General features: G+C 38.7%; 1 protein-coding gene across 1 annotated transcript; it reads left to right on the top strand.

The window, feature by feature from the left end:
• The first annotated feature begins 7,340 nt into the window (after positions 1 to 7,340).
• LOC119914409 (acyl-CoA Delta-4 desaturase-like) lies at positions 7,341 to 13,462 on the top strand. Its single transcript, XM_038733714.1, has 12 exons — positions 7,341 to 7,610; positions 9,105 to 9,215; positions 9,535 to 9,732; positions 9,824 to 9,925; positions 9,992 to 10,117; positions 10,246 to 10,306; positions 10,396 to 10,472; positions 10,724 to 10,821; positions 11,407 to 11,503; positions 11,590 to 11,669; positions 12,474 to 12,599; positions 12,900 to 13,462. Exons 1-12 carry the CDS (start codon positions 7,413 to 7,415, stop codon positions 12,949 to 12,951), a joined length of 1,326 nt encoding a protein of 441 aa, XP_038589642.1. The 5' UTR covers positions 7,341 to 7,412; the 3' UTR covers positions 12,952 to 13,462.
• The last annotated feature ends 290 nt before the right edge of the window (positions 13,463 to 13,752 follow it).

The raw sequence follows: 13,752 nt of genomic DNA, 5'->3' as shown, positions 1-13,752 counted from the left end.
ACCAGACACAGGTCAAGCCATCTGCATCATGCTGCCAAAAGCTTTGTCCCTCTGAAAACTGCCTACAAGCATAAATGTATAATATAGACTATCCTACGTCCTCTTTTGTGACATGACATTTGACTGTTTTAGAACTGAGGTTTTATTTCTCCGACAATTTTAAAAGGCTTTAAAGGCTTACAAGAAGGAAGGACATTTAGCAACTTAATGAAAATATAAAATTTGATTAGAAACCTGATCACCACAAATATGTTCATCTACAAAAACTTGTCAAGTGTGTAACCAGGTACATGTAATTTCAATGAACATGGCTGGTCAACATAATCATGATGGTCAACATAAGAGACTTTTTGTGAAATCCTTTCCTGCTTATGGTCATACCACCCTGAACGTCTGATTTTGGAAGCTAAGTAGGCTTGGGCCTGGTTAGTACTTGGATGGGAGACCGCCCGGGAATACCAGGTGCTTTTTCCTTTTTAAAAGCAGCAGAGGCCGCCGCTGCTTCAGTGGACACCTTACAGGTGCTGGTCATAATTAGAATATCATCAAAAAGTTGATTTATTTCAGTAGTTCCATTCAAAGTGAAACTTGGATATTATATCATTACACACAGACTGATATTTCAAATGTTTATTTTATTTAATTGTGATGATTAAAACTGACAACTAATGAAAATCCCAAATTCAGTATCTCTGAAAATTAGAATATTAAGACCAATACAAAAAAGGATTTTTAGAAATGTTGGCCAACTGAAAAGTATGAACATGAAAAGTATGAGCATGTACAACACTCAATACTTAGTTGGGGCTCCTTTTGCCTGAATTACTGCAGCAATGCGGCGTGGCATGGAGTCCATCAGTCTGTGGCACTGCTCAGGTGTTATGAGAGCCCAGGTTGCTCTGATAGTGGTCTTCAGCTCTTCTACATTGTTGGGTCTGGCGTATCGCATCTTCCTCTTCACAATACCCCATAGATTTTCTATAGGGTTAAGGTCAGGTGAGTTTGCTGGCCAATTAAGAACAGGGATACCATGGTCCTTAAACCAGGTACTGGTAGCTTTGGCACTGTGTGCAGGTGCTAAGTCCTGTTGGAAAATGAAATCTGCATCTCCATAAAGTTGGTCAGGGTGGTATAAGTTGGTCAGGGTGGTATGGCCGTAAGCGAAAGAGCTTATCCTATAAAGGCTCTTTAAAGATGTGGATTACCATCATAACATCCACATTCATTTATATACATAGAAACATTAGTTTGGACAAACCAACCACACAAACTTAGACCAGAGAGTGAGTCATACATTTAGTTTGCTTGCTTTTGTTCAGTTCCCACAATGTTACATTGTTCTACATAGAGAAGGCAAATTATCTGTTTGTTTTTTAAAAAACAAAACAAAAGCTATCTTATGTATTTACAGATGTCTCTTTGTGTGTGTCCCGGTGTGTTCACACACACTCTTTCTCACACAAACTTTAACACTCCCACTCACTCGGAAAGCTAACATTACTTAGCTAGCAATCATTATTAATTAAGACGTTTTGTTTGATACAGCCTAACATCAAGTACGGGTGACAACAAGACATAGCAATATGACTTATTAGTCCAATAGTCTCACTGAACTAAACATTTCCTCTGTTTTATCACAATTTTTTTAATTATTTGATCAAAGCTATTTTGACCTAAGCTGATCTACATAAGTTTTTTTTTATGCTCCACAAAAGCCATTATTAGTAATGTGGCTGTCTTCTTTCTCTATACTTTACTATCTTCTGCTCACAAATTCCCTTTCTTACACCTGAAATCAACCAGGTCGTGAGCTCTCTTCTGAGTTATGTGCATGCTACTTATCCAGAAGACGCAGTAGAGAGAGAGAGTGAGCCAGAGAGAGTTGTGGGGCATACGCTATGCGTTGTACAGCGCCAGAAACAGTGATGAATGTCATGGAAAGGACAGCAAGTTTTGAACATTTAGCCTATTCATAATTTGTGAGAGGTGACCCCTGGAGTAAACCGGGAGAGGGTAATGAAATCCGAGAGTCTCTCGTGAAAATCGGGAGTGTTAGCAAGTAGGAGCTACTGGAGCAAATTTTTGTGGCTTCTTATTTACTTTTGTATAACAACATGCTGTGTGTGATGTCATTTTATTCTTCTGCTCAAGCAGGTCACTTTTAGGCCGTAGACAGTACACACTGGAGTCTGATATGGATCACATTTAAACAATAATGTGAACTGTACAACAAATGAATTTAAATTGAGCATTAAAGGCTGCAGTCTGAACATAGCCTTGGCTCTATGGCTACTAACATTAATCCTAAACAACAACAAAAACTCTGCTTTACTTTTTGTACAATATCATCATAAATATTAAGTAGTAATTTAAGTTACCTCTGTCTCAGTCGCATGCACAACAGTGCTGCCAGTTTAACATTAGCATACTGTTGTTGCATGATAAAAGGCTGCAATAAGTAACTTTTAATGTTTTTACCCATATAGGTCTGATCTCAATATTCCTGTGACCTCTTACATACAACCAGAAAGGCAAAGCTGCAGGCCCACAAGAGAAAATAAATAAGTACTGAGTTGCAGCTGTTACAATGTGACTTCACTTACCTCCCCAAAAAAAAGCATCAAATATTTATTAAACTGAGTGTACACGCTGTACTTGCCTGCTACAGAGTTTAATGTATCGTCAAGATTTTATAATAATGTTGATAAATCCACAATTCACAGCAGAGATCCTTAAATATCACACAACAGTTACAACAACTGTTTATTAAACCAACAAGGGGAAATTCAATGTTCCCACTCTGGTGTTATTATTGTTATTAATATACAATAACACACATGTAACAGCACAAGGAACAGTTGGGGGTTCATTTGACTTATTTGTGCAATAACATCTTATGTTCCAAGACCCAAATTAAACGAGATATATCAATTTGTCTTATTGTTTATTTAATTATCTCCATTTATTTTAAATGTATTTTTGCTGCATTTAGTAGGATGTTTATTTATTTATTTATTGAGCATTTTAAAAAAAAATTGTGTTCATTTTCGATTGTGGCAGACTTGGTCCTCCATAGAGGAAACGCAAAGGTGGTGCTGAAAAGTTGAGGAAGGGATAAAGAAGATGTCGCTTGCAAAGTGCCTCAAATTACATTACAATTAAAATGACTTTTCTTTTGGTGCTGCTGCTACTTCTGCCGCCACCAGTGGAGACACCAGTGAAGATGCCGGTGTCGGCAGGCGTGGGTAATAACTCCTTAGAAGTCACACAAATGAGTTATAGAAGTCGTTGGCAACTTTTCATGTTCCTTTTTTTAAAACCATAGTTTAATGTTTACTCGAGTAGGCCGATTTGTTTTCGGCCAGTAATCTACTTGACTACATTTCCCATTCATACCTTCATTAGGCTACTTAAGTAGTCTTTAGTCTTTTATCAACCAGCCTATGCATGTTGCTTCAATAACCGAAACGAGCTGGCATCCAAGCTGAGTGCGCGCGGGGTAAGAGAGCTGTGCGCTTCTGCCAGATAGGCCTATTAATGAGCTGGACAAATGCAGATATTTACAAAATCAGGCTAGGCCTAATAGCCTGCCTTTTCAGGCTTCATTGTTGTACTAATGTAACCGAAATCCAGTAACTGCACACTGTTCCACTGGTGGCAGTGTTGGAAAGCAGCCTACATAGCCCTTTCACAAGCCGGCAGAAATACTACTTTCCATTAACGGCGTATTTATATTGCCTGCAGAACACATGTAAGTTACACACTGTAACATCTAACATAGATCAGTATTCTGATAAGCCTATAGGCTATTTAGAGAATGCTCTCGCATTGCGAAAATAGCCTGTTTATTTTCTCTAATTGACAGGTTGCTATTTGATGCCCGGCGTTGAATCCATTATATAAAATGTTGCGGTGAAATTGATCTTGGCTTTTAATCAGTAAGCTACAGCTGTTAGCCTATTTATTCAGGATTGAGATGCAGGGAGAGAGTAAATAGCCTACTTCATTCGACAAAGAGCTCCTCTCCTGTTATTGCCACAATAATTTGTTGAAAAGATTAGGTAGGCTACATAGTTGCTTTAGGAATAATCACATTGTATTGGCTGTGCTATCTTAAGCAAATAACCTATTCAGCGCCCTTAATTTTCAAAGCAAGTGGTTTGGTTGGCCATGTCCATAATAAAAACACCGACAATCAGATCTTATCCACACCTTTCTTTAGATAAAAAAAGCAAAATAATTGTAGGAAATAGCTCAATTAAAGATAGCCAACAAGCAAGTAAAGTGCATCCCCTAGAAATAACCATGTTGTACAGTGGCATATTGCTAACCTGATGCACCAACAAGAAAACTTGTAGGCCTACTTTGAGTAGTTTAATAACCAAGTAGCCTACTTTTATACTTTCGCTTGAGGGTAGTTTTTTTTACGGGAGTAATTGGCTACTTTTACTAAGACAGTCTCCAGATCCAGAGCCTTCGACAAATGCTTTGTCCGAGAGTTGGCAGAGCAGGGAGACTTTTCCGGACCTTTTTTTTTTTACCCAGGTTTCCCCTGCATAAAGGACTCAAAAAGACTGCGAGAGAGCCCTCATGCACTTGATGAGCCCTCACGGACTCCCCGGGAACGCGCCTCAGAGTCCCTGAGTTCATTCTTGTGGAGATTGGGATTCAGCCATACTGTGCGCCGATTGGCCCAGAAAACCTCGAATGATCGGCTCGGAATTTGCACTGTGGTCACCCCATCTGCACTTCGGAGATGTACGGTTACACTTGAAGATTGATTGCGCATATACATCACCTTTTACGGTAAAGCTTATGGGCAACAACAGGGACTTCGTGGAGCATTCAAGCATTCAAGTGCACCTTGTAAACTCAGGAATCTATACTTGAATGGCCACCAAGGATGTTTAAAGCAGGACATTTTTATATTCTTGTTTTCCTTTGTTGCAGTACATACAGCTGTCTCTACTTTATTGATCGTTCACTACAGCATTTTTTAACAAATCACATAGCAAAGCTAATATTCCATATTCAAATTGTTAACTATAGTTATCAGCAAATACCACCATATTCTTGTACAACATATCTCAGGGACCTTTGTGATAATTGTTATTTTATTGCAGCATTTTTAATAATTAAATTCAGTGACATCAACAATTGGTTTGTGGACTACTGTTTTGACATGTACTATGCGCCGATTGGCCCAGGAACCCTCGATTGATCAGCTCAGTATTTGAACTGCAGACACGTCGTCAGCACTCCAGGACTCTGCACTCGCCCAAACATCTCCACCTGTAAATGTTTGTACAACACAAATCCGACAAAACTGCACATGTAGATACTTAACTTGTACATCTTGTTATTCCATTTTTTATATTTATGCACATACACCTCCCATTTCACACACATCTCGCAACACTCTCTAAACACAGCCCGTGACAATTTAATACACAAGGATACACTCATTGTCATTGGAATTTTTCAGAATCTGGCAACCCAAAAGTTGTTCCCATGTTTTTCTACTTATATAAATCATTAATAAATGATTTGTTAACTTAAATAAACCAAGTAATTTGAAACCCTTTATAAATAATGGCATATTAGGAAGTGATAGCACATTTTTAACACCTTGATCACATGGTGTGACATGCTATTCAGTGACTGGTGTTGTATTGACGCCGATTTGTGTGGGTGGTTCAGATGAATCATCTGCTGATGGACATCTCGTCCACATCGTCCGGCTGATCATGCAGGTACCTGGTCTGTTATGAAATAGGTGTACTCTGTAGGCGCTGCTGATGGGTTAACTCTACACTATTTTGTCTGATCCTCTACTTTAGTTGCAAGCCACCTGTCATATCAAGCAGTCCATCTTCAACGATTGGTTGAGCTAACACCTGAACTTTCAAATTGAGCACCAGTAAGTTAATGATTGAGTCCAAGGAGTGGACTCACGATAACGTGTTCACAAGTTCAAAGTTTGAAGGAAAACAGACACGAAACTCCTGTAGTGTAGTGCCATCTCAGCTGTCAATCATCTCTAAAAGCTCCTGAAGCACACAGTATTGCAGTACAAAACAAATAAATAGGCTACTGAAATCATGTTAACAATAATTTAACCCTTTATGAAGCAGCCATTACATTTACATTTAGCTGATGCTTTAATCCAATGTGACTTACAATTGCTATGCATGTCAGAGGTTGCACGCCTCTAGAGCAATGATGGGTTAAGTGTCTTGCTCAGGGACACATTGGTGGATGGGTTACAGTGGAAATTGAACCTGGGTCTTTCACGCCAAGGTCATGTGACAGACACAGACACAGAAGCAGTTTCTTCCCACAAGCCATCACTCTGATGAACAGCTGATTTCTGACTCACAGTGTCAGGAACAATTCCTGTGCAATAACCCAATAACTCTGTCTCTAATCAGCACCTGTTTACTGGTTTCCACTTATTATTTATTTATTCACCATTCTCTATTTCAGTGCTGTTCATACTATGTCATATTGTATATACTGAATACCAATACACCTACTTCAGGTCTTGAGGTCTTGGGTCTTATTTATTTTTTCCAGCATCCTTTGCACTATGCTCCATCACACTGTGTACATGTATGCATGTATGTGTATGTGTACCTGTATATCATATCCACCTTCAACATGTACACGCTGCACTATTTGTCAATATGTCTATATTGTTTTGTTCATAGTGTGTATATTAGTGTTGTCTATTCTGTAGTTTGTGTCTGATTTTATTTTATTATTATTTTATTATTGTGTTATTGTATAAGTAAGCACATCGTGAGTGATGTACAATCCTCAGTCAAATTCCTCGTATGTGTACACAGACCTGGCAATAAAACTGATTCTGATTCTAATGTGTCTTAACCACTGCTCCATTCCCACCACCCCCATTACAGACACAAACTAATCAAACCTGCTGAACTTTATATTTAATTCCAGTCATCTTAATGTTTTTTCTGAATGTGTATAAAATGACTTAAATATTTATCTCTGTGTAAGCCTTATTGAAGAGTTGTGTTCTCTGTACTCTGAGGATGACTGATTGATTTTAACAACATTGAAGCTACTTAAATGTGGTTTCAAATCTTAAGAATTTCTCTTTACAATACAAATTGATGACTAAGTGGGGAACAATCAAAATAAACATTGTTAAAAAGCCTTAGTGGCCAGAATTTCTGAATTTACGAGCTGAGCTGAATGCACCATGACGTCCTTGGAGGTGCCCATGGTGCCCACACGCTTTACCGTAAAGAGCAATGTATATGCGCAATCCCTTTTGAAGTGTATATAGCGCCACTGTGCCAAAGTGCCGTTGGCCTGACCGCAGTCAAAACTGACTGTATCTTTTGGTGTGTGCAGGTGGACCCAGGCCGGAGACCGCAGTGAGGATGGGAAGGGGAAGCCAGTTGACAGAGCCAGGCAGACAAGCAGATGGTGTTTACACCTGGGAAGAGGTGCAGCGCCACTGCAACAGGAATGACCAGTGGCTTGTCATCAATAGAAAGGTTTACAACATCACGCAGTGGGCCAAAAGACACCCAGGAGGGTTTCGAGTCATCGGCCACTATGCTGGAGAGGACGCCACGGTAATGTTTTTAAATGATCAGGCCTATAGGCCTATATTTAACATTTTCTTGGAATGTGCACATATCAGCCATAACTTCATGACCATTGACAGGGGAAGTGAATAACACAGATTATCCCATTATCATGGTACCTGTCAGTGGGTAGGACACATTGGGCAGCAAATAAAAATTTGGTCCACAAAGTTTGTGTTAGAAGCAGGAAAAATGGGCAAAGGTAAGACTGACGACTGGGTCAGAGCATCTCCATAACAGTCTATAGTGGTCAGTAGCCTAACTATCAAAAGTGGTCCATAAGCCGACCAGCTGCAACTGTAAAATGCCTCTTACACATTGATGCATCAGTATTCACAGTGTAGTACTTTCAGGGTGCGATTTGTGTAAAAAAAAAAATCCCTCCCCACCCCACCAGGTGAACTGTGGATTGATTGCAAAGTTTAAAGTTTACTCCCACTGTTGCTGCAGTTAAAACGCAGAAAAGACAGATGCATGCTGTGTTTAACTCTGAAGTGCAGTGAGTGGGTAAGGGGTAAGGGGAGAGCAGGGACGTGCACAGACATTTTGGTGGGCAGGGGCTCAAATGAAAAAAAGGGCACAAGACAAATATATTAACTCAACAACATTTTTAATTTTCTACAAAATAATCAGTTCACACAGAGACCATGGTCTTCTTTAGTATTCACTAGGTTTATCACAGGAGCAGGCAACAGCAAAGCAAACTATGCCACAATGTGCATGTTTTCTATGCTACTGGTTTCAAGTATGTATTTATGACATAGTTTCATTAATAATTTGTTTATTTTTCACAAGGCAATAAATTGTTTCAAGTCTTTTGGTGTTATTGGAATACATAACACCAAACTGTGGCATTGGGCTGCAGGAATAATTAAAATAAATGTTATTTGAATACTTTTACTTTTTGGAAAAGGAATAAATATAGGCTACTGTATATTCATTTATTAAAAAATAAAAAATAAAAAAACGTCCCAGAAAAAAGGGCACTTTCTCTTGAAGAAGAAAAAGGGCAGGTGCTGAAGCCCCTTTTGATGTCCATGTGTGCACGTGCCTGGCTGAGAGAGACTGATTTAAAAGTTCTCACTTTCAAGAGTGTCATTAAGTGAAACCCTGTAGCTGTGTGCTCGGGCATGTTGACTGGTGTAGCACGGACACTGTAGCCTGGGCATGCTTGTCATCATAGAAACAGATCATCAGATTGTGAAGTTTATTGCAGCTTCAGTGATATCGGCTGCCTTCCCTTCGACACACAGCGTCGCTGTTCACAGGAGCTAACATGTCGTGAGCGTTGATAGGCGACTTATAATCAATCAGACAGTGCCTGGGCGGAGCATTAAGCAAGACTCCAGCCTGGTGATAACCTATAGACAGAGAGGCAGCTGGATCAGAGCCAAAGTAGCGCATTTTAAAATTACATTACATTACATTAAAACATTTTATTTTACTACTTTGCTGACGGAATTTCTCATTTCTGTGTTCCAGGAGCCATTCACTGCTTTCCATCCCGATTCAAAGTTTGTGCAAAAGTTTCTGAAGCCGCTGCTGATTGGAGAGCTGGCAGCAACAGAGCCCAGCCATGACGGAAACAAAAATGTGAGCTTGGCCTCAGATTCAAATAAAGACCTGCCATTATTCATGTAGCAGCTTTAGTCTCTTTAGTGTCAGGGGAACAACATGGCAGGAAGTAGCCTAGGCTACACCTGAGGAAAAGATGTAGGCTAGGTCAGAACCATTCACAGATCTGTTATTCATGAGTCCTACAGTGTTTATCTGAGATACTGGACTTGTGCTTCATTAGCTGTTAAGTAATGTCTTCTTGATCTTCTCTGTACCTAAAACCCTGGTGCCGCACGCCATCAAATGCTATGAAAATGTTCACAGAATGTGTCGATTTCTTCTTCTCTGCTCCCAGGCAGCAATTATGCAGGATTTCCAGGCTTTACGTACGCAGGCGGAGAACGAGGGTCTGTTTCGATCTCAGCCTTTGTTCTTCTCCCTCCACCTGGGTCACATCCTGCTGCTGGACGCCCTCGCCTGGCTGATGGTTTCGCACTGGGGAACCAGCTGGACCATGACGTTTCTGTGCGCGGTCATACTGGCAACCGCTCAGGTGACTTGAACACCGTTACCTCTAAATGAACTGTTTTGTGCTTCAAAAGATAAATAATCTCAAAATGCTTGTTTCTCTTCTGACTCTTTAGTCGCAGGCCGGATGGCTGCAGCATGACTTTGGCCACCTGTCGGTCTTCAAGAAGTCCAGCTGGAATCACTTAGTGCACAAGTTTGTCATCGGCCATTTAAAGGTAATTGGTAGTCTCGGTTGTATATATATGTCTTTCTGGACATTTTACACAGATTTGTTTTCTTAGGGAGCCTCTGCAAACTGGTGGAATCATCGGCATTTCCAGCATCACGCCAAACCTAACGTCTTCACTAAGGACCCTGACATCAACATGATGGACATGTTTGTACTTGGAACCACTCAGCCAGTGGAGGTGAGTAGCACACAGCTGATATTCCTGATTTCTTAAAACAGCCCTTAAACATCCAATGTGAGCTATAATCTCTTACAAGCTGCTCAATGTGTTGGCTCATTCTAACTCTGTATTCCTCTCTGTTACAGTACGGCATAAAAAAGATCAAATCATTGCCCTACAATCACCAACACCAGTACTTCCATCTTAGTAGGTTTTCTTGGAGTCATTTAAAAATAATGAAACTCCAACTTAGTGAAAAGTTTACAGGAATAATTGTTTTTTTGTTTCTCTTTTAGTTGCACCGCCGCTTCTCCTTCCAGTTTTCTACCACATCAATATAGTACAGACCATGATTTCTCACCGCTTGTGGGTGGTAAGATGCTCTCCTCTGTGTGGTACAGTGCAATTAATGTGAAGGTTTTTTGTTTGGTATCAGGTCACATAGGCAAATAGTTCTAAGAATATTTCAGCTTAAAGTGCTGAAGGAAAAAAAAACATTACAATAAGTGAAAATAGACAATGTGCCACAAATAGAGATAAAAGATGCATTTCAGGGAGATTCTTGGTAACACAGATACAGTATATACCAATCATATTCATATAATCATATCTTTTCCTGTGAAGGATCTGGCTTGGTTTATGTCTTACTACGTTCGCTTCATGTACTTTTATGTACCTCTGTATGGCGTGTTTGGCTCAATGGGGCTCCTGCTCTTTGTCAGGTAAATGACCTAAAAGAATAACTCAGAAATGTTTTTGGTGAGACTTTCTCGACATACTTTATAAAGTGTATAAACTGTATGTTGCAACTAATGGATCGGTTGAGAGTTGTTTTTAAATTATTTATGAATGGTCTTTTGGGCTGGATGCTCCACAGCACTTTTCTTAAAGGTGAATTCTTTATTTTTAAATCGGTGCTTGTGATAAATTACAGTTTATCACAAGCACCCCCCCCTTTTTTTTGAGACACATACCGTGCAACACATGCTCTGAACACAGCAAAAATTTAAAACACATGAATACACATTCATACAAGACAGAGCAAGATAAAACAAAACAGACTACATGATGCTGGAGGAGGATAAACACCAGTGAAAGATATTTTTCAGAATCTGGCAACCCAAAAGTTGTTCCCATGTTTTATTACTGATCTATAAATCATTAAGAAATTATTTGTTAACTTAAATAAACCAAGTACTTTCAAACCCTTTATAAAAATGGCTTATTAGGAAGTGACATTATTATACAACAACTTGATCACATGGTGTGACAAATAATTTAGTGACTGGTATTGTTACCATTGACAGGTTTCTGGAGAGTCACTGGTTTGTGTGGGTGACTCAGATGAATCATCTGCCGATGGAAATTGACCACGAGAAGCACCGGGACTGGCTGAGCATTCAGGTACCTGGTATATTATGAAACAGGTGCACTCTGCGCTGCTGATGGGTTAACTCATCTGCACTAATTTGTATTACCCTCTACTTTAGTTGCAAGCCACCTGTAATATCGAGCAGTCCTTCTTCAACGACTGGTTCAGTGGACACCTCAACTTTCAAATCGAACACCAGTAAGTTTGTAGTGCCATGTCAGCTTTTTGAAGTGAATGAGATAAAATCAGTCTATAGATACAAATTTCATTAACAGTCCATCAGACATCTCTGAAAGCTACTGAAAATCATGTTACCAGTAATTTAACTCTTTTATGAAGCACCCATTAAAAACTCAAACTGATCAGACCTGCTGAACTTCATTTTAAATTCCAGTGATCTTAACGTTTTTTTTCTGAATTGTGTATAAAATGACTTGAATATTTATCTCAGTGTAAACATCATACAGTTAAGTCTTATTGAAGAGTTGGAACAAGCTGATGTAGAATACACTGAAGTTGACCGTGATTAATTTTAACACATAAAAGCTACTTAAAGCCCCTGAAAATGTAGTTTCAAATTGTTAGTTATTATTTTTAGTCTTACACATTAAAAATCTCAGCTTATCTGCTTTGGCAAAATACACAAAAAAAAACTAAATTGTAATAACTTTGGCAGAAAATACAGTTTATGTAGGACACCGCCAACCACAGTAAGATGTCGATTGAGAAAATTAGCTTTCAAAGCCTAAATTTAGGGGGAAACCTTTTGTCAATCAGTCAGCATACAAGATGATCTTTTGATCTTGGTGAACAATAGCTTTTATGTGCTATTAGAGGTTTATTGGTTTGCGCTGAGAGTAAAAAGTAGTTTTGCATTTGTATACCTTTGTAAGACAGAAGAGTACCATTTTGGCAAGTGCCTCCCTCAAGTATCAATTTCAAATGAATAAACATCTAGAAAATGTGAACTTCAAAAGCCTTCTGTTCCCTTTGTCTCTGAAGCTTGTTTCCCACGATGCCGCGCCACAACTACTACCTTGTGGCCCCGAGGGTCCGTGCACTGTGTAAGAAACATGGGATTCCTTACCAGGAGAAAACGTTGTGGCGAGGCTTCGCTGATATTACTGAGTAAGTCCAATTTAGTGTTATATCAAATATTGCCAGGATGTGACACAGCAGTTTGTCAAAAGCCCAAAAGACATGGTTTTTGGTTTGACAAGGCAGCAAAACCACTGTGTGTATATATGTCTTCAATAAAAGGTATGAAATTAAAGTGCAGCTGACAGAATAATGATGACTGAATGAGTAAAAAAATTGTTTGTAAGTTATTTTCTCACAAAATGTAAATTCCTTGCAGAACATATTAGAGTAGAGTATGCACCTCTTGTCTGATGTTTTGCGAATTGTTTTCTCATTTTCTTTTCTCAGGTCACTGAAGAGCTCAGGGGACCTCTGGCTCGATGCATATCTCCATAAGTGACCAATGTTATTCTCTACATTGTACCTAAAAAAAAAAAAAAGAAGTGATGTTTTTTCTCCTCTTCGGCATCATAAAATTATTGTATCTGTTTGGTTTTATAATCCAGTCAATAGCATGGGGATGATCTTTTTGTAATGATGGTGTTAGGGTTAAGTAGTTCAAACTTTTCAGATTCTATGCAGGGTTTTTAGTGCACCCAGGATTTTTTAAATTGCCTTACAGTATCTTGAGCAACAGTAGTATGGTGTTATAAATAAAATAAATAAATAATAAATAAATAATATCTTTATGTTACCATATTTTAATATACACTTAATTACATGTTAGGTTCTGTGTGTGTAGCATGAAGAGACTACAGACTTTCACTTCATTATACAACCTTGTGTTGTCTGATAAATAAACTACCTTGATCCTTCATCCTTGATAACTGTGAAAGCTGATATTGAGGTGGTGTTTTTTCTTGATCATGTGATACAGTTTGAGCAATAAAAGATACAATTATGCTGACAAATGCTGTGTAACAGGATTTAAATGTTAATCTACACTTTTTGTAAATTTCTTGTCAAACTTTCCTCTTTACTTGCAACTCTTGTTGATCTTACAGTATATAGTAAATTAACTGTACTGTTTCTCCACTTCTTGCATTATTGGTCCATAGACAAACCCAAGTTATGTACAAATAAGGTGTAAAAGCAAATATTTACAATTTTTTTTTTAATGGCCTTGAATATTTTGTTTAAATATTCATTTAATTATTCATACATGACCAACAAACGCTCATATATTTCTTATTATACCCGT

This window comes from Micropterus salmoides, unplaced genomic scaffold (assembly GCF_014851395.1).
Source record: "Micropterus salmoides isolate LMB-PRFRI ecotype aquatic unplaced genomic scaffold, ASM1485139v1 Ms_hic_scaffold_20, whole genome shotgun sequence".
NCBI lineage: Eukaryota > Metazoa > Chordata > Actinopteri > Centrarchiformes > Centrarchidae > Micropterus > Micropterus salmoides.
The sequence above is the reverse complement of the archived record's forward strand: the minus strand, read 5'-3'. Positions and strand labels throughout refer to the sequence as shown.